The sequence below is a fragment of the Gekko japonicus genome, unplaced genomic scaffold (assembly GCF_001447785.1).
Source record: "Gekko japonicus isolate JY-2015 unplaced genomic scaffold, Gekko_japonicus_V1.1 scaffold674, whole genome shotgun sequence".
In the NCBI taxonomy this organism is placed as follows: Eukaryota; Metazoa; Chordata; class Lepidosauria; order Squamata; family Gekkonidae; genus Gekko; species Gekko japonicus.
In genome coordinates, this window is record NW_015172574.1 from 616,879 (window position 1) to 636,109 (window position 19,231).

Genomic DNA, 19,231 nt, shown 5'->3' on the forward strand with positions numbered 1-19,231 from the left:
GCCGGAGAAGGTATGCTTGCATATTTGCCCGTATAAAGGCTACATGCCATTGTGGAATAATAAGCAACAGGCGAAAAGGCATCTGAGCACCTTACTCAAGGAAAGTTATTTTAAAGTAGACCACCTAGACCTAGAATGGATGGAAATTAATAAGCGCCAAAGGCAGACTCAAAGAATTATGCTCTCCTTCAAGAGTTCAAGGATACCTTCACAATTACTATCGCAGAAAGAAAGCCTAGGTTACAAAGGGATTTTTCCAGTTCGAGCATTTAAAAATTGTATGATAGTGCCTCTCCTTCCTAAGAAGCCGCATATATCTCAAAAGTGGAGAAAAGTAGGGGATTTTTTTGACAAGGGATACTAGGATTATGCCAGGAAGTCCTCTGCAAAATTCACAACAAGATTTGATTAATTGGTCAGAACTTCCGCAAACCTCTCAACGGATGAATGAGGAAAGCTTCCTTGATTATTTATTTATTTTTTATTTATTTATTCATTAGACTTACATCCCGCCCTTCCACTGTGGGCTCAGGGCGGCTAACAAGAGGCAATGCCATACAAACAGTAAAATCAGTAAAACAATCAAATGTCAAGTTACATCTAAAATCAGTGCTCACATAGTACATCCAAGGCAGGGGCTCTGATACAATGTTTCAGGTGGTACTACTGTCTCATTCTTAATCAGTCTTCCCATGTTGGTTCTCGTTCCCAGGCCAGTTCGCGTTGCCAATGGCAACACGGTGGTGGTATAGTGACAGTGGTGGCTCCTACTCAAAAGCCTGGCGGAAGAGCTCCGTCTTGCAGGCCCTGCGGAATTACATCAGGTCCCGCAGGGCCCTGGTCTCCTCCGGGAGCTCATTCCACCAGATAGGAGCTGCCACCGAAAAAGCCCTGGCCCTTGTAGCAGCATATTTAACCTCTCTGGGTGCTGGTACAGCCAAAAGATGTTTTGCCCCAGACCGTAGTGCCCTTGGGGGAACATATGGGGAAAGGCGGTCCCTTAGGTAAGCTGGACCCTGGCCATATAGGGCTTTATAGGTAAGAACCAGCACTTTGAAGCGGACTCAGTACGCTATTGGCAGCCAGTGCAGTGCTTTCAGCGCAGGCTGGATGTGGTCCCGCCTAGAGAGACCCATCAACAGCCTGGCTGCTGCATTCTGCACCAGCTGCAGCTTCCAGATCTGTGACAAAGGCAGCCCCATGTAGAGAGCGTTACAGTAGTCTAGCCTTGAGGTGACCGTCATGTGGATTACCGTGGCCAAGTCATTGCGGTCAAGGTAGGGAGCCAACTGCCGTGCCAGCCGCAGACGGTAAAAGGCTGACTTGACAGTGGCTGCCACCTGGGCCTCCATTGTTAGAGAGGAGTCCAGGAGCACCCCCAAACTCCTAACCCTCAGAGCTGGTACCAAAGGCACCCCGTCGAAGATCGGGAGAGGGAGCCCGAACCAACCCGACCTAGGCCCAGGACCTCTGTCTTCGCCTGGTTCAGCTTTAGTCGACTCAGCCTGAGCAAACCTGCCACAGCTTGCAACGCCCGATGGAGGTCATCCGGGCCGGAGTCCGACCGGCTACCCAACATTAGATAGAGCTGGGTGTCATCTGCATATTGATGACACCCCAGCCCATAACTCCGAGCAATCTGGGCACGGGGGCGCATATAGATGTTAAATAATATTATACATTGGATTATACATTTGAAATAAGATTATACATTGGAAGACTTACTCAAATCTTATTAACTATTACCAGCAATGGACCAACTAGCAATTACTAATAGACTAAAGCAATTAAGAGAGAAACTGTTAATGATTGGACAGGAGTCCTCAGCTAAAGAAGCCACAATACAACTGACTTTACAGGAAAATGGAGTTGCCCAAGAATTACCTCTAGAAAATTTAGATGGAAAGCTAATCACAAAGATTGACTCTGCTATACAGGATTCTGCTCCCAAATTGACTCTTTTAACATCTACAGATATAACTATTGAGTCAGAACATATGGAGGAAAGCATTCACCATACAGAAAAATACAGAATTGAAAGAACAAATATTGTCGTTTATTTGTAGTCCTAAATAAATTGCTGTCCCGGGTGCCTGCTTCTGTTGCTTGAGCAGTTGGGTTTTCAGGGTGGGGGTGGAGGTCAGGTCTCTTGCTCATTCTGCCTTGTCATTCCACTTTGCTCCTGATCACCCTGCCATTAGTTCATGCTCTCCTTCTCCCTTCCTGTACAGAATCATCACTATACATGACTCCTCCTCAGTTGCCAAACTGTTCAGAATCCTGCAAGAACCTAAACACTGTAGTTGTACAATACAGTAATCCAAGTGCAGCAGTGCCTGTGTAACACTTGATAATTACCCTGAAACCATTTTTGAGTACCCCACAAGTGCCTGTGCTTGCATGTGTGGGCCGTAACAAATGGCTGTAATGTGTAAACTGGAATATGGATTATCTTGTATGTATTGTTTGCCTTTCAGCTGCTGTCGGTGGCTAATAATCCCTTAACTAGACATCTTTTAGCCAACTCCATGCCCTACAGAAGATGAAGCGAGTTGACAATATTTTAAATAATGTGTCGTTCTAAGGGAGCTAGAAAGGAAGGTGAGCAAAGCAAAACAGAGCCCCACTTGATTTATGGCTCATTTCTGTATACGAACAGAAATTACTTTTGGCTTATACACTGTTGGGCAGGAGCAGTCCCATTTAGGGTGGCTATTTTCTCAAGCTGGCCTACTTATTTAAACATCTAAATCCTGCCTTTCCCCACCAGGGACCAAAGCCTCAAGTGTTCAGCTATAGCATATCAGAAGCTGATTCATGCTACAAGCATTTCCTAGGGAAAAGGTACTGTGTGTACTGCCTTTGATTCTGATGGGATGATGGCTTGTGTTGTGTTCTTTCCAAGGGCCACTTTTTTGAAAATATGTTTGTTCTCTTCTTAGTAAGTATGTGGATGTATTGTTAGAGGGTCAAACCATGCATCCTTTTCCAGACTCTCATCCCAAGAATATTAATGTTTTATGTGAGATAGATGTGTTCCTTCAAAGCTGGGCTGAAATACTAGGAAAGGGATACAACCTGCAACCTTCTGGGGAAAACAAAACAAACTATGATGGGTACTTTCCATATGCCAAATATGGTCGTCAAGCCACCCTAGAGAGGCACTCTGAATAAAAGGATGTCCAGAGCCAAGCAGAGACTGGTCGAAAGTGGCAGTGTCTTCTAGAAAAGATGTAAAATTCGGTTTTTCATGCAGTTATTTCTAGAAGGAGGACAATCAGACAGAGCTTAATCAGGGATGTCTAGACAGATGTAATTTTGGTGACAAACCCACTGTGGAAATGTACTCACAGCACTTGTGACGCAAATTCGGTTTTTACTCATTGTTGACTCAAAAGTAACCAGAGATGCCATATTTGCACAGCAGTGATTGGCCGGCTGTTATGTTAATTACAAAGGTCTCTTTGTAGAGCCGGCATGGTGTAGTGGTTAAGAGTGGCAGACTCTTATCTGGAGCACTGGGTTTGATTCCCCATTCCACCACATGAAGCTTGCTGGATGACCTTGGGCCAGTCACAGTTCTCTCAGAACTCTCTCAGCCCCACCTACCTCACAAGTGCCTGTTATGACAAGAGGAAAGGAAGGTGATTGTAAGCTGTTTTGAGACTCCTTACGGTAGAGAAAAGCGGAGTATAAAAACCAACTCTTCATGTGTATGTGTGTGTGTAAACAATTTGACAAAGCACAAAGATAAAATGGGATGGTGGCTAAGGATCCTTGGAGTAAGGGCAGGATAAAAATGTAATAAACAATAAATATGCTGTGGAAGGTAGTGTGTAGGTAACTATATGTTCACACCTGTGTGCGTGTCAGGATTTTGCAGGCTCATGTGTTTAGAAGCAAACCACAGTTTCCCATTAGTCTGGGCTAAGCCATAGTATTTTTCTTTTTGAAAAATACCACTTTTTTATTAAATTATCTTACACTTCCTCCCGAACCTGGATAAGAAAAGCACCTACAGTAATCTGCTAATGAGCACATTTATTAAAAATTTAATTGATTAATCACCTGCCCTTTTACTAGCTCATCAATTAAAACTCTTTTGTTGGTTGACGGCTCTGGTTATTTGTCTGTGTTTCTAAACATTAAGCCTGTGTAACAAATGACGTATTCTAATCCACATAATGAGTTATGTTGTCCATCCATCATAATATTTGCTTGCATCTTTTAAGGAACAAATATAACAAGGTCTTTAAAAAAATTATGTTGGAAGCAACTCTCATTCAATTTGCAGCCTCTGTGCAGCAGACTTTGTGTTAAACTATTCACATGGTGGTGTAGAATGGCACAAGTAAAATTATACAAAGGGCTGGAATTTGAGTGTTCAGAGATAGAATCGTGGCCTACTGGAAGAAAAGTACTAAATCCCAAGACTCTGGACAGGAACGATAAAAACTGAAGCAAGGTAGTCCTGAACCATTCATGTCATTCCCAGCCTTGGTATATGGTCATCCTGCTTGTTTGCTTTGTGAACCAATGGTAAGAGATTTGATGTAAATTCTGCGAAGGAATGAACTTCATTTCAGATTTAATCATTCTTAACCCTTCTTATTTTCTTCCTACTGTTCTCATACCTCTTGTGCATAAAGCCATTTAGCAAGCAAGCCCATTTTCCATTTATTGTCTCAACTTTTTTCTTGATGTTTCATCTCCAAATCACTTCATGTAGATTGTTTTGGGATTTCCACATGGCACCACATGGCAGTGTTTTTAACAGGGGCCAGGCACACCCCCTTCCCCTGTGGTATATAAATCTCAGGGGCATTTGGAATTTTAGACAGCTTCTTTCCCCCACTTGCAGTGGCTTCTGTGAACCAGCAGAACAGGTTTGCTTTATTCTGCTTGACCTTCCCGGGGCCTTCAAAAAGTGGCGGCCAGCAAATAGGAATCAAGACTAATGTTAAAGTATTGGCTGATGGTCCTCAAGCATCTCATTGAATGAGTGTGTGCATGTGTATACATATTATTTTTGCTGTCCAGTTGCAGCTGACTTACAGCAACCCTATAGCGTTTTCAAGGCAAGAGATGTTTTGCCATTCGTTTGTCATTGCCTGGCTTTGTGTAACAACCCCGGACTTCCTTGGTGGTCTCCCATCCAAGTACTAAACAGGACTGACTTTGCTTAGCTTTTGAGGTCTGATGAGATCGGGCAAGCCTGGGCCATCCAGGTCAGTTACTGTTTTTATGTCCTGATGTTTTTGCTTGGAAGGCATTTGATGGTGATAATATTGTGTACTTGGTGGGCAACAATGGATTAAAGGTTAAGAGACACTCTCATAGATTAACATTGGATGCAATTATCTTTTTTTGCTGCTTCTCCTCTTTTAAAATGTAAGCAAGTAGGTTCCCAGTTCTCTTCCTGATTTTCATATGGCGAGCAGCAAAGGATAATACACTTCACTTCTACAATGCAGCGTGTGTTTTTTTAGACTTGTGCATCCTAGTGGAGTTCAAAACAGTTTTATGTGAACTGCATGGCCTGTGTGATTCATGAAGCAGGTCTAAACATGCCTTTGTAAAAACATTCATCTGAGATACAGTCACCGCAAGCAGAATCACATCTTCCTAGCATATCCCCTCCACATAACTTTAGAAATGTGCACCTCTCTCTCTTTAAGTTTTTCCTGTGTTCAGAGTAGCTTCTTAGAAGAGGTGCCAGCTACTTAAAATGACACCCCCCCAAAAAAAAAAATACAACTTTTAAGGATGATGAACAGGAATGAGACCATAAAGGTCAGAAGATTCTGGAGAAGAACTGAGCTGAGCCATCTTGGACTTATATTTAATAATTGATTGAGCACCACTGTTTTAATGTTGGATGTTTCTATTATGTATCATATGTTTTAATTATGGCTCGGTTTTACCTTGCCTCTGTGAGCCGCCCTGAGCCCATTGGGGAGGGCAGGATATAAATATAATAAATAAATAAATTAATTAATTAATAAAAATGGGATTTTCCTTTCTCTGTGTCAAAGGAATCCTAATTTTGTTCTAGAAATAAATGATAGCTTTCTTTTGTAATTTTTGTCTGAACCCAGTATCTGAGATTGTTGCATAATTTTGTTTAATATTTATTTTATCCCTACAGTGTGAACAGGTGCCAGCAAAAAATGGGTAAATGAAAGAGAAAACATGATCATAGGCAGTGAGGAACAAATTTGCCTACGGAGGGGGTTTTGCATTGAGGGACAGGCTTGTGTGGTTTTTCCATTGCTGACGTACTTATTGATAAAGTGCAGCCGCAGTGGTGCTTCCACATGGCAGGTGTCCCTGCCATTTCTTTGCCCCAGTGGCTGCTTGCATCCTGGGCTACCAGGGTACCTGAATTACCACCTTTTTAAAAAACTAAGTCTCTAGAGTCTTCCATTGCAGAGCTATGCCTTTCCCCTTACATTTCTGCAACGGAAGGAGATAGCCACTTTTAAAAATATCAAAGGAATTCAGAGAAACTTGATACACGGTATGGTATTATAATGATTTTCTAGTGCCTCTTTCGGGGGGGGGGGGTTAAAAGCCCCACCCACCCAGCCAGCAGGGGGAGGAAATGCCTGCTGCAGTGAAAGATTGTGGAAATGGCTGCCACGTGGGCAGGGAAGCAGGTTTGAGAAAGACTGGAGAAAAGCCAGGGAAACCCCAGGAGGTGCACAAATGCACCATGATGCTGTGGGGAAGCAGGAGAAAAACCTGCTTCCCAAAAGCGTTGAACCAGGGGGAGACAACCCATGTGGAAATTGCCAGACTGTTTGCCCTTGAACAAGCAAGCTGTTGTATGCATTACTTCTGTATTTTCCAACATATGTGAACAGCCATGAAGTCTGGGAACTTGCTTTAAAATGCTAAAAACCTTGAATATCTGAGCTAGATGCTGAACTGTGCATGAGTGGTAAGCCATTGGTACAGAATTCTACTGGTGGGGACTTAAAAAAAGAAAACATAAGCAGTCAGGAATTGGAAAGCCAGTTACCAAATACAGGGAGAGTTGTCAAAAGTACCCTGAGAGCCAGTTTGGAATAGTGGTTAAGTCCACGGACTCTAATCTGGGAGAACCGGTTTTGATTCCCCACTCCTCCACTAGCAGCTGCTATATGACTTTGGGCAAGCCATAGTTCTGGCACAGCTGTTCTCTCAAGGGCAGTTCTCTCAGAGCTCTCTCAGCCCCACCTACCTCACAGGGTATCTGTTGTGGGGAAGGGAAGGGAAAGGAGTTTGTAAACCACTCTGAGACTCTGAGTGAAGGGTGGGATATAAATCCAATCTCCTCCTCCTCCTCCTCCCCCCTTGCAAAAAGGCTGTTACCAGGAAATCGTGTATGATGGGAGGGCTTGTGTATGGCAAGGATTTGAGGGAGCGTAGTGAATATCTGAATGCTCCACTCATAGAGGTTCACTGTACTTTTCTACAGTCCCTGTTGGGTAGGGCCAGGCCACCGACCAGAAAGGGAGGGGGACAACAGTATCCCTTACAGTAACATACTATTTTTTAATCTATAACATTCACTCAGAAGAGAAAAGTGAAGGGGTGATTAAGGGCCATCATTGGGTTCCAAAGTAAATTGACACCCTGGCCACAGAGAATCAAGCCTTCTGCCTGCATAGCCCCATATGAGCGCTGTCTTTTGGTCATACTAGAGTGCCACACAGAGGGCTCAACAGCTTTCTTAATAATCTACTACACTGTGTTCTTTTTCACTACAAACTGTGGAAACTGTAGAATATGGATTTTGATTCCCAGTTATATCCATGTTCAGGGTACTTCAGCCACTTTTAGTTGAGTGCAGCCCTTGGGGCATGGGGTGAGGCTCTGATAAAATAGTGTTTTTAAATGTGTGCTATCATGAATGCCTTTGCAGTCATTGGTCAGAATATAGGGAGGTGAGGGCAGGTTTACTACTTTCTGAGAAAAGCTGTAGAATCCCACCTGCTCTGTTTTCTCAAGGTCTCTGCCCTTTTCTTTCTCTTCATACTCTCTTTCCTGCAATCCTGTTTTTCTCCTCACCCCAGTTTAAAAGAGAGAACCAGGATGATAGCTTTCTGAGCCTCGTATTCTCAGCTGGGATGGTCAGAGAATGGGAAAAGTAGAGAGCTGTATTTGAGGAGTGTGGTCTGAGGTTTTTGAGTCAGGCGAACAGAGTGCAGCACAAAAAGTTCTATGCCATCTGGTATGGAAAGGATATGGGCTGGTCAGCACAGGAGGAATGGGAATGAGAAAAGTGAAGCATTTTAAAAAGCAATAATATCTCCATTATTTTTCTTATAGCAATGTTGTTATACAGTAAAGCTATATTCATTCCAAAACTCATTGGAAACCTTGAGGTAAAGATCTGTGGTTTTCATCTTTCTTGGTTTGGAGGTTACATACTTCTACAGGGCTTTAAAGAAAAAAAAAGAGGTACCAGAGGGAAATGAAGTTTTCAATCTATGTACTGAAAACTCATGAACGTTTAAACATTTTTAAAAGAATTTTGTCAAAGAGGTTCCGGAACTCCATTCCGGCGCATTCCCCCAGGAAAAAAAGCCCTGTACTTTTGATAAGATTGTGATTCCCTACCCCCAGCCTTCGTCTTCCTTTATGCTCTTCATAGCAGTTGACTGTCTCATTCTGGACATCTCTCTTCTGAACTTCTCCAACCTTTTGAACTTCTCCAGTCTTGACCCTCCATAATCCAGCAGTCTGCTGTCAGACTTCTCTTCCTAACTGTTCTTATGACATGAGGCTCTTTCTTCAAACCCTACTCACTACAGTTAAGTATTAACTCAGTGTGTGAAACTGGGTTCTGAAACTGGTTTGCTAAGCTTTGTTTAAGTGTGCTTTGTTTACTGTACTGTTACGCTATTGCTCACATTTAGAAGGATAAAAAGAAGGAGAGGGAAGTGTGTAAAGTGGAGATTCGATTTTGCTCTCTGAACCATGATTAAATAGTGATTTCCCAAAAGTTTCTCCCCCCCCCCATTTCCACTTTGGGTCAGAACACTAGTGGCTAACCTTGGATCTTGGGGAGCCACACTTGAATGGACTCTCTATTGTGGACTGGAATGAGACTTTGTAGCACAGCTTCAATGTCCTTTCATGGTGCCGTATTTCCTAATGGTATCTCCCTGCCTGCTTTTTGCTTCTGAACTTGGGAACCTGGGCATGAGCTTTTGTTTGGATGAGGAAGGGGAATTAACTACTCACCATTGCCATTAACCTCCACTTTATTCCTGCTTGTCATCATTACACCAAATCTTTTAATTCCATAGTTGTGCAAAATTACACAGTGCTTGAACCCTCTCTGTAAACTAGCATTTACGCTTCTGTTTTTGCGTTCAGATAGCTTCAGTAAATTTACTAATACATGGTCTGATGGAGTGTATTTGGAATCGAACCAAAGAAGAACTCAAGGTGTGTTGCATATGTGTTTCTTTAGATTATTAACTGCCACCATCACTACCACCTTATTCTGAATTATGCAATAGATTGTTTTTTCTGTACTTTTTTATTAGGCAAAGAAAATAATATATAAAATTGTACAGAGTCTAGAAACTTCGTCTCCTAGTGTTCAATGAGCAGTATCCCATTTCTCACAAATACGCTTGATTCTACTTTCCTTCTCTTTTATAATGTCAGTTCAGTTAACATTGCTGCCTTTCAAATCTATTTATGCCAACCCCTGAGAGATCGTGATTTCTTTGATTTCCATGAGAGCCAGTTTGGTGTAGTGGTTAAATGTGTGTACTCTAATCTGGGATAACCGGGTTTGATTCCCTAGTCCTCCTCCTGCAGCTGCTGGATGATCTTGGGCAAGCCATAGTTCTGTCAGAGCTGTTCTCTCAAGGACAGTTCTCTCAGAGCTCTCTCAGCCCCACCTACCTCACAGGGTGTCTGTTGTGGGGAGGGGAAGGGAAAGGAGTTTGTAAGCTGCTCTGAGACTCTGAGTGAAGGGTGGGGTATAAATCCAATCTCCACCTCTTCTTCTTCCTTCTCATGCTGCTGCTGGACTCATTCTACCCACCATCACTAAAGCCGTAACCATTGCTATATCATTGGACCCTGTATGATTCTTTACGAAACCCCAGTTGTAATGCTTCAGCAGGTCTGTTCCCAAAAGGAAATGATTTTTGGACAGTTCCCGAATATGGGGAGAGGCTGGGGCTCAGTGGTAGAGTATCTTCTTGGCATTCAGAAGGTCCCAGGTTCAATCCCCAGCTTCTCCAGTTAAAAAGATCAGATAACAGATGATGTGAAAGACCTCTGCCTGAGACCCTGGAGAACCGCTGCCAGTCTGAGTAGACAACACTGACCTTGATAGGCCAATAATCTGATTCAGTCTAAGGCAGGTTCATGTGTTCATATGTAACATAACTGCAATTTTGGGTTGACAGCACCAGTAGTTTGCTGTATCTAGGTCATAAATATATTTCAGCCATAAAGGTGTCTGATACCATCTCCACTGGAATTTTTAATAACATTTTTAATATAGATATTATTATTCTTAATATCCCCATCCGTTCTCATTCTTGTTTTGTGATAGCACATCCCATATTGTTTGGATTTAGTGCATGCAAACTTATTAGAACAAAGTTTGAGTCCAGTGGCATCTTTAAGACCAATAAAACTTTGTTGGTATTAAAGGTGCCACTGGACTCAAACGTCGTTCTGCTGCTTCAGACCAACACGGCTACCCCACCTAAATAAACTAATCAGAACTGCATTTTTTATAAAAAATGGCACTAAATTGTTACAGTAGCTACAGTTGAAGAGCCATTTATAGTTTCCTTTAAGTATTAGGATAACAGTTTTCCAGAGTTCAGTAAAAAGACCCTTGAATCATTTCTCTGGGGCCTTGTTTGTCTGTTCCATTTCTTACCAAAGGAATAAAATAGGCAACACCGTCACTTATTGGAGCAACAAACTTTGTAAGGTAGTGTTCAGGTTCATAGGCATGTTGAAGAGTTGAGACCAGTGGTGCCCCCGATCTTGTGTGTTGGCTGTTCAGGTCAAAGTGAGCCATACCTGTCTGCTGCTGTACTTAACACGTCTCATTAGAGAGTGCCCTCTTGTTTCTACTGTCTGTATGCTGAATCCAAGGGAACATGGGCAGAGGACAAGGCGATGGGTCAGATCCAGACTAAATTTCCCAAATGGCAGAAGGGACCTCCCCCCCTGCAGCCCATTGATCTCTACAAAACGCTGCTTCTGGCAGATGGGGGCCCTGAGGAATGACATTTGGGGGGGGGATTGGCAATTTAGTCTGGATCCAACCCAATGTTGTTGATGGCTTGCCACACAGCTGATCCAGCTGTTGCTTCCCATTCCCTTGCCAATCTGCCTCTTCCATGTGAGATAATCAAGTTGTTTTATGTGGAGTTTAGTTATTTTATTGTAATTTTAATTGTGGGTGGGGGTTTTTTGTTAGCCACTTCAAGAAGGTCTTTGCTCATGAGAAGCAGAATTTAAATTCTTTAAATAAATGATGGGACAAACTTTAGAGGTTAATCAGTTTGCAAGATGAGAGCTCCCCCCCACTCAAAGTACTTCAAAACATTGCTTACCCAGCTTGTAACGAAGAGTAGTTGATACAACAAATATTTTTACTTGTTTTTGTTTTTTTAAGTTGGTATTACTTTGTTGTTTGCCCCACTTTCCTTTCTTTCAGTGGGGTCAGAAAGGGATTGTGCATGAGATCATCTCATTTTATCCTCTGAGCAATCCTCAAAAACTGGGTTATGAGTGTTCCCTCTAAGCTGAGTTAGTGTGAGCTAGCTCACAGTTTTTTAGCCTCCAGCTCACAGATTTTTGTCTCAGCTCAGGAAGGATGGCTCCGGAGCAAACTAATTTATGCAGTGGACAAATCGCTTGCTGACAACTTCAATGCCAGTAGCTCACAAAGAAGAATTTTTGCTCACAAGACTCCAGAGCTTAGAGGGAGCATTGGTTATGACTGAGAGAGAAGGTGAAGGCCCAGTGCAGATGAAACCATATCCAGGGTTAAGGGATTGAGTCAAGGGATTCAGATACTGCCTCCTGCCGCCGCCTCCTCCCCCCCCCCCCCCCCCCGGACCTGTTTTTGTTTCTCTGTCTGACCATTATGAACCCTGGCTGCTATGAAGCTGGGACTGTGCCCACGCTCACCTCCTGGGTCCAGATTGCGTCTATGACATCTGAGCCGCCTACCTTTAAAGGCAGCAGTGCAGCTGACTCACCCTGCCTCCCATTTTGAGGGGCTGTTTCCTGCCTTGGGAATGGGGCTGGTTATCCATCCAAAATAAAGAAATGTTTAAGATGAAGGTATGTGGCAAAACACAAATGAATGTATTTTCGTGCATCCACAAGGCTGATGGCTGCCTGCCTCCCTGAGTTCAGGAATCAATAGAGTGGGGAGAGCAGGCCGTGTAAAATAAATTAGAGGTTTTTAGGCCTTGCCCAGGCAATTGGCTGGCAGCATTAAAGTCTTCCAAAATAATGTGATATATAAAAATACAGAGGAAACAGAAATAAAATAGCTTTGGAATTGAGGCTTTTGTCACACGTTGGGAGGATAAGGGACTATCGGCAATTGTTTCCCAAGCACTTCAGCCATTCAGTCTCCTTGCACCTTTGTGAATATCTGCATGCTTTAAGTGCTGTGGCTGTCCATGACTTGGGTCTTTGGGTGTACCTTTGCTGAATCATCTCTTTGCCTTTTTAAAAAACAGACAAGCACACTTAATCATTTCTCATCTATCTGACAAGTTTTCATCCAATTCTCCTCAAACGGAGTGGGAGAAGGAAGCCAATGCTGCACGCCAGAGATAAGAGAGTACTGAAGCAGGACACTTGGTTTGGAGTTCATGCACTTAAAAAAAAGATTAACGTATTTCATTTCCATACAAAACTTTACGGGCATCTCAGGGCTCCCCCCCCCCTTCAGTTGAAACAACCTTTCACTTGACATAGACTGGTGACCACATTGGGTTGCCCTTTAGCACAACTAGTGTGTCTGGATTTTAAACATTAAATTGACTTTCAGCTGAAACAGTGTTCTTCTTTCTCTAGGGATTCCTCAAAAATGAAAAAGATAATGCTTTGCTGTCTGCCATTGAAGAATCTAGGAAACGGGTAAGTTGGGGATGGGGGTGTGGAAGAAATCTTAACTGATGTCCTGTGAATGTATTTCATATGTATGTAAGTGCCATCAAGTCAACTGATTTATGGCAACTCCGGGCAAGGGGATTTCACTGCAGATGAGAAGCAGAGGTGGTGCGCCATTGTGTTCCTCTGCTGAGCCTTCCCTGGTGGCCTCCCTGGTGGCCAAAACAAAAACAAAACTGGGTTTGGTCAGCAGCTCAAAAATGGCTCTATTTTGAATGGAACAAGGCCCCATGATATTTGCTCCTGCTGCTACATCCCTGCTTCATGAGCCAAGATGTGAAGAAAGGTCTCCTTTGGGCCATTTTTACCCCAGACCAAAGAGCAGCTATGGTTTGGGCAGACTTTGCTGTTCATGCACCTCTGCCGTTCAGTTTCATTTGCCTGTATCTTGACTTGCTCAGGAGAAAGAGCGATCGAAGTGCATGAGAGGGGCTGTGGGAGCCTGTGTTCCAGTTCAAGAGTGCCCTTGGCTGTATCTCAGTGTGGAAGAAAGCAGCTGGGGAAACGATACTGGGAGAGTCATCCTTGGAAGGCGGAGCCGCGTGGGGGCCACATTGAGACAGCTGGGTGACTATTGCCAGTCTCTAGTTTAGGTTGCTGCCAGGATCCTGAGAAGTCAGGTGCTTATTTTTGTTACCAGGTTAGTTTTTTTCAGCCCCATGGCTAATGAGATTGTATTTATTACTGTATTTCATTTCTACCCCAGCTTTTATTTATTTTATTTCTACCCCAGAGGCAGTTTAGGAGAGAGCCAGTTTGGTGTAGTGGTTAAGAGTATGCACTCTTATCTGGGAGACTGGGTTTGATTCCCCACTGCTCTACATGCAGCTGCTGGAGTGACCTTGGGTCAGTCACAAGTTCTCTCAGGGCTGTTCTCTCAAGAGCAGTTCTCGAGAGAGAGCTCTCTCAGCCCCACCTGCCTCACAGGGTGTCTGTTGTGGGGAAGGGAAAGGCCGCTCTGAGACTACGAGTGAAGGGCGGGGTATAAATCCAATCTCTTCTCTCTTCTTCTTCATCCTCCTTAACAGAGGCTCAAAGAGCCTTATATTGTTCCCCTCTCTTCTATTTTATCCTCACAGCAACTCTGTGAGGTAGGTTAGGCTGACAGCGTATCACTGCCCCAGGCTTTCATGGCAGAGTGAAAATTTGAACCCAGGTCTTCCAGTTCTCTGCCCAACACTCTAACCACTCTGGCTGAAGTTAAAATACATGCCATCAAATAATACACTAACCTTTACAGTTCCCTTCTTACTCTGGTCACTATTTAGTATTGCCTTTATTGTTCTGAAAAGCTTGCGCTCAGTTAATAGCGGGAGCAGTTAGAGGTGCCGAGTGATGTTTGCTCTTGATCTCTGGGTGTGTCTTGGGGCCCTTTGTTTTCTGCACATACTTCTGTTTGTCTTAGACCTTTGCCATGGCTGAGGAGTATCATCGGGAATCAATGTTGGTCGAGTGGGAACAGGTGAAGCAACGGATCCTCCATACACTGCTGGCTTCTGGAGAAGATGCCCTGGATTTTACGCAGGAGAATGAGGTACCTTGGGGGTCTGTTGTGATTATGTTACCAGAAACACTGATTTGAACCAAACAGCTAAATTCTTTGGTTGCGGGCTTCTCAAATTAGCAAACTATGATCATGGTTGCATGTCTTTCACACTTTAAAAAATCTATATATTTATATTAATTCTGCTCCAAATCCTACACCAAGGACAGATGAATTCTGTAGCATTATAGCCATTTGTGTCCATTGAACAAATTTATATGAGCTCTCTTGTTTTGCATATAATGGAGAAAGGCTAGCTCTGCCTTGGGTGACTGGAAATCTTGTTGAGTTATCCCTCTGTCTTCTGTGATCATGCATTACCCACTGCACTTTTTCTTTTGTGTGTTTACATCTATAAGACCTAGAAACTAGCTGAGATTGTCAGGAAGTGGAGTCCTTTGCCCATTACCATGTTCTGCTCTTTTTCTCCACTTCCACAGAATCTCAGTGAACACAATTCCTGTTTGAGCTTGGAGTCCTTCCCACCTCCTTCTGATTTCCTCTAAAAGTATTTTTGGTGGTGTTGTTGTGGGATAAATTTATGAAGCTCTTTTATATCAGTTGTATTTATTGGCTAGGATGGGTATTGAGATTCGGAAATAACACAGGGTCTTCAGTGGGTTTCAGGGAATGCTGAAGTCTCTGAGAATCACAGAAACATTTTCTTTGTGGAGCGTTTCCCCTTTTGGAAGATGTCTTGCTGGCACCTTACTGTTGAAGTCCCAGCAGGCTACCTGGTTTTCCAGTAAGGGGAGGATGTTGATGAAATCCCCCTGAATCTAGCAAAAATCAGCAGAGCTTTGTAGACTCAGCCTCCAGTTGTGAGGGCTTTGGACTACTTCTGGGGTTTATATGAATGGCAGTTTAACCTTCCTTTGGAACATCAAATACCACGGTCTCTTCAGAACTGATAGTCAAGGCTTGTCTCCGCCATTAATTAGTGTGCTTGCCTGATCACAGGCGACAGGATTATCAAAGAGTGGGGGAGGGAAGTCCAGAAGGTTTGCTCAGGTTCCAAGAACGGGTTAACAGACGGAACGTGGCCTGTCATCTTGCAATCTCTGTTCTCTTCTTCAGAGCTTTCATAATGCCGGTGTGACACTGTGAGAGCATTAGAAATCCTTGATGTGTGCTGTTCCCAGCTTCGGAAGTCAAAGGCCTGGGAAGTTTTGAAGTGCATCTGCTGTGTTCAAAGCCTCCTGCTTCACTTTCCCATCCTGGGTTGCTCTTAAGCTTATTAGAGTGAAACTGCCTGTTCATGTGTGTGTGTGAGAGAGAGAGGCTCTCAGAGACAGTCACTCACCCTGGACAATATAATAAGAGTTTTAACTGATATTTCTCGATACACAGAATCAGTCAAAAGGCTGAGATCCAAACCCAGCAGGAAGCAGGTCAGCCAGGGAGCCAGTTTTCAAGCATTAGGCTAGTGGTAATACCGACCCGTTGCTTACAGAAGTAAGGCCAATTAATAGGCAATGCTTTATGGTTCAAATAAGCCAGCAAACAGATTCCCTCTTTGTGGAGGTTATTACAGCTCCCCGTCACCTAAAAGATGTGCTGTCTGGCAAAAAGGTGAAAATATGCTCTGGTGTGAACTTTGGGGTGTTCAGTTCAAGAGTCCAATTTAGAATAGATCCACCGCTCTGGGATTGTTTTTCTCCGCTGGTGGTTTCCTTCTGTGGTCACAGGGTTTGCATCAGTAGCAACTATGCAGCAAGGCTGCTCCATCATCATCCCATTCTCCGCAGGACTCTTTGAATCTCCCACATATCTTCTGAACTTCTGGATATGCTCAAGCCACGAAGCTGAGCCAAAATGGCAAGCCGGCTGGCAGCGTTCTACCTTTCCCCACCGTTCACAAAATGCTTCTGGCCAAACCCTTTGGAGAGTTGCCAAAACGTCTGCCGATGGTTTTTGTTGTTGTTGTTTAGGAACGTTTGAAGGAATTTTGGGCTTGATGAATAATGCATCTTCTGGTTGCCATTTGCAGCTAGTGAGGATAAATGCTCGTCTGTCAAAGGGCGCACTGGCACATCTGCATAGTAACTTTCTGTGCTGTCACTTTGTCACGAAAGCTGCACTGCACGAGGAAACTAAAGATGCATTTCCTCCTTGCTTAGAAGTCGAACAGCAGACCCCGCAGGCAGCATGCATCACAAACAGGCTGGTGCTTCTGAATTCCTTAAAAGTTTGTTTGAGGTTGTGTGCATAGTATAAAAGACAGTTGAGCTTTTATTAAACCTGGTCATTGGTCTCAAACGTCAAGATTCAGAGCCAAAACAATACATCTCATACCCCAGCAACTCTCTTTTCCTTTGTGTTCTGTGATGCCAAATGGATTGGTACCTTCTGTTTGGCTTAATTGTAGGGCCTGGTAGAATGAAATGACATTAAAATAAGAGCAGGTTTTTATAATTTAGTGAAAGTGAATGGAAGCCAGTAAAATCCACATAAGGGAGAGGAGTAACGTGGTCATGGCGGCAAGAGCAGAAAATAAGACACACAGCAGCATCCAGAACATAAAGGAGCTGGCACAGGTAGAATAAAGGAAAGCTATTGAGAAGACTATTGTGCTGGTGAAAATTAGAAATGAAAAAAGGCAGAAACAAATGTCAAGGAAAAGAGTGTGTTGTAGAAATATTAGGAGTTTGAGCTGGTGAAATTTAGTGTGTGTGTTTGTGTATGTGTGTGGGAGAGTCTTAAGAGAAGAGAAACTAAGTAGAATCAAAAGTAACCCAGATACGCTTAAAAGGAGATGAGTAAAGGTCAAGAGAAAAGGAGGAGGGTATGCTGGGAAGACCAAGAATTCAGGCTTGGCGAGGCGAAGTTTGAAATGATGCTGAGACATGCGGGATGAATTAGACAAGGAGAAATAACGAGGCTGAAGTTGGTTCCTTATTCCCAGTTCCTTATTCATTCCTTATTGGGCTCTTATTCACGAATTCATCCATAAAGTGAGGAGAGTTTGAAAGCTCTGAACCCCAAAATAAGATCTGGACCCCCAAACTTCCATACACTCCCGTGTTTAACGAACTCCCCCCTTTGAGAGGACATATGCTGTGTCGTGGTCCAAAGCATGGTTCTTGTGCCAGCTACTCCAAAGTGAGGCGCCCCCAGGACTATCACACAGTCAGATACTGGGGCCAAGCTGTACCCCAAAACAATATTTGGACCACCCCAAAGGACTCATTCCCATGCTTTGGAGACTGTCCCTTGCAAGATGACATACAGTGATGCCTGGTCCAAACACTGGTTCCGGAACCACAGGCTTCTATTTCAGGTGTATTTCAAAAAAAGATTTGAATAAGGAACTGGTTTGACTGTTTGCCCACCACATCCTGGAATAAGGTTTGGACTGCCACATCTCATACATCTTCATGTTCAGTGAACTCTCCCCTTCGAGGAGACATATGCTGTGTCCTGGTCCAAAGTGTGGTTCTTGTGCCAGCTGCTCCAAAGTGAGGTGCCCCCAGGGAAGTCACACAGGCAGACAGTGGGGCCTGGCTGCACCCCAAAACAATCTTTGGAACACCCCAACTGAAATATCCCCACGCTCTGAAGACTGTCCCCTGCAAGATGATATACAGTGAAGCCCGGTCCAAACACTGGTTCTGGTGCTACGAGCTTCTATTCAGAGTGCCTCCAAAGCCCTGTATTTCAAAGAAGATTTGAATAAGGAAGTGCCCTCTGTACCCAAAATAACATTGAGACCTACACACTTCATACGCCCACATGTTCAGTGGACTTTCCCCCTTGAGGAAACATATTCCGTGTACTGGTCCAAAGCACGGTTCTTGTGCCAGCTACTCCAAAGTATGGTGCCCCTAGGACAATCACACAGGCAGACACTGTGGCCAAGCTGCACCCCAAAACAATCTTTGAACCACCCCAACTGAAACATCCCCACGCTCTGAAGACTGTCCCCTGCAAGATGATATACAGTGAAGCCCGGTCCAAACACTGGTTCTGGTGCTACGAGCTTCTATTCAGAGTGCCTCCAAAGCCCTGTATTTCAAAGAAGATTTGAATAAGGAAGTGCCCCCTGCACCCAAAATGAGATTTAGACCTGCACACTTCATACACCCACATGTTCACCAGACTCTCCCCTTCACGGGAACATAGGCCGTGTACTGGTCCAAAGCGCAGCTCTTGTGCCAGCTGCTCCAAAGATGCGGTCCCCCAGGAAAATCACCACAGGCAGACACTGGGGCCAAGCTGCACCCCAAAACAATCTTTGGGCCACCCCAACTGACGCATCCCCACGCTCTGGAGACTGTCCCCTGCACGATGACATACAGTGATGCCCGGTCCAAACACTGGTTCTGATGCCACAAGACCCCAAGTCTTGTTGAGCCTACAGACACTTCTGGAATTATGAGAATGGAGTATAGGCAACCAAAAAATGGCTGCCTGAGGGATAATCACAGAATGGCAGCCACAGAGTGCTGCAGTCAATCTGAAAACATGGAGGGGGTTGCACCAGTGAGGTAAAGGGAAAGCCAGGATTATTATTATTTA

General features: G+C 43.9%; 1 protein-coding gene across 1 annotated transcript in view; it reads left to right on the forward strand.

Moving 5' to 3' along the window:
• Positions 1–19,231, forward strand: part of NUP93 (nucleoporin 93kDa) — a 119,529-nt gene that overhangs the window by 57,786 nt on the left and 42,512 nt on the right. The window contains exons 4-5 of the mRNA XM_015421389.1: positions 13,075–13,137; positions 14,576–14,704. Coding sequence (XP_015276875.1) covers positions 13,075–13,137; positions 14,576–14,704 — 192 coding nt within the window. The remainder of the gene's footprint in view (positions 1–13,074; positions 13,138–14,575; positions 14,705–19,231) is intronic.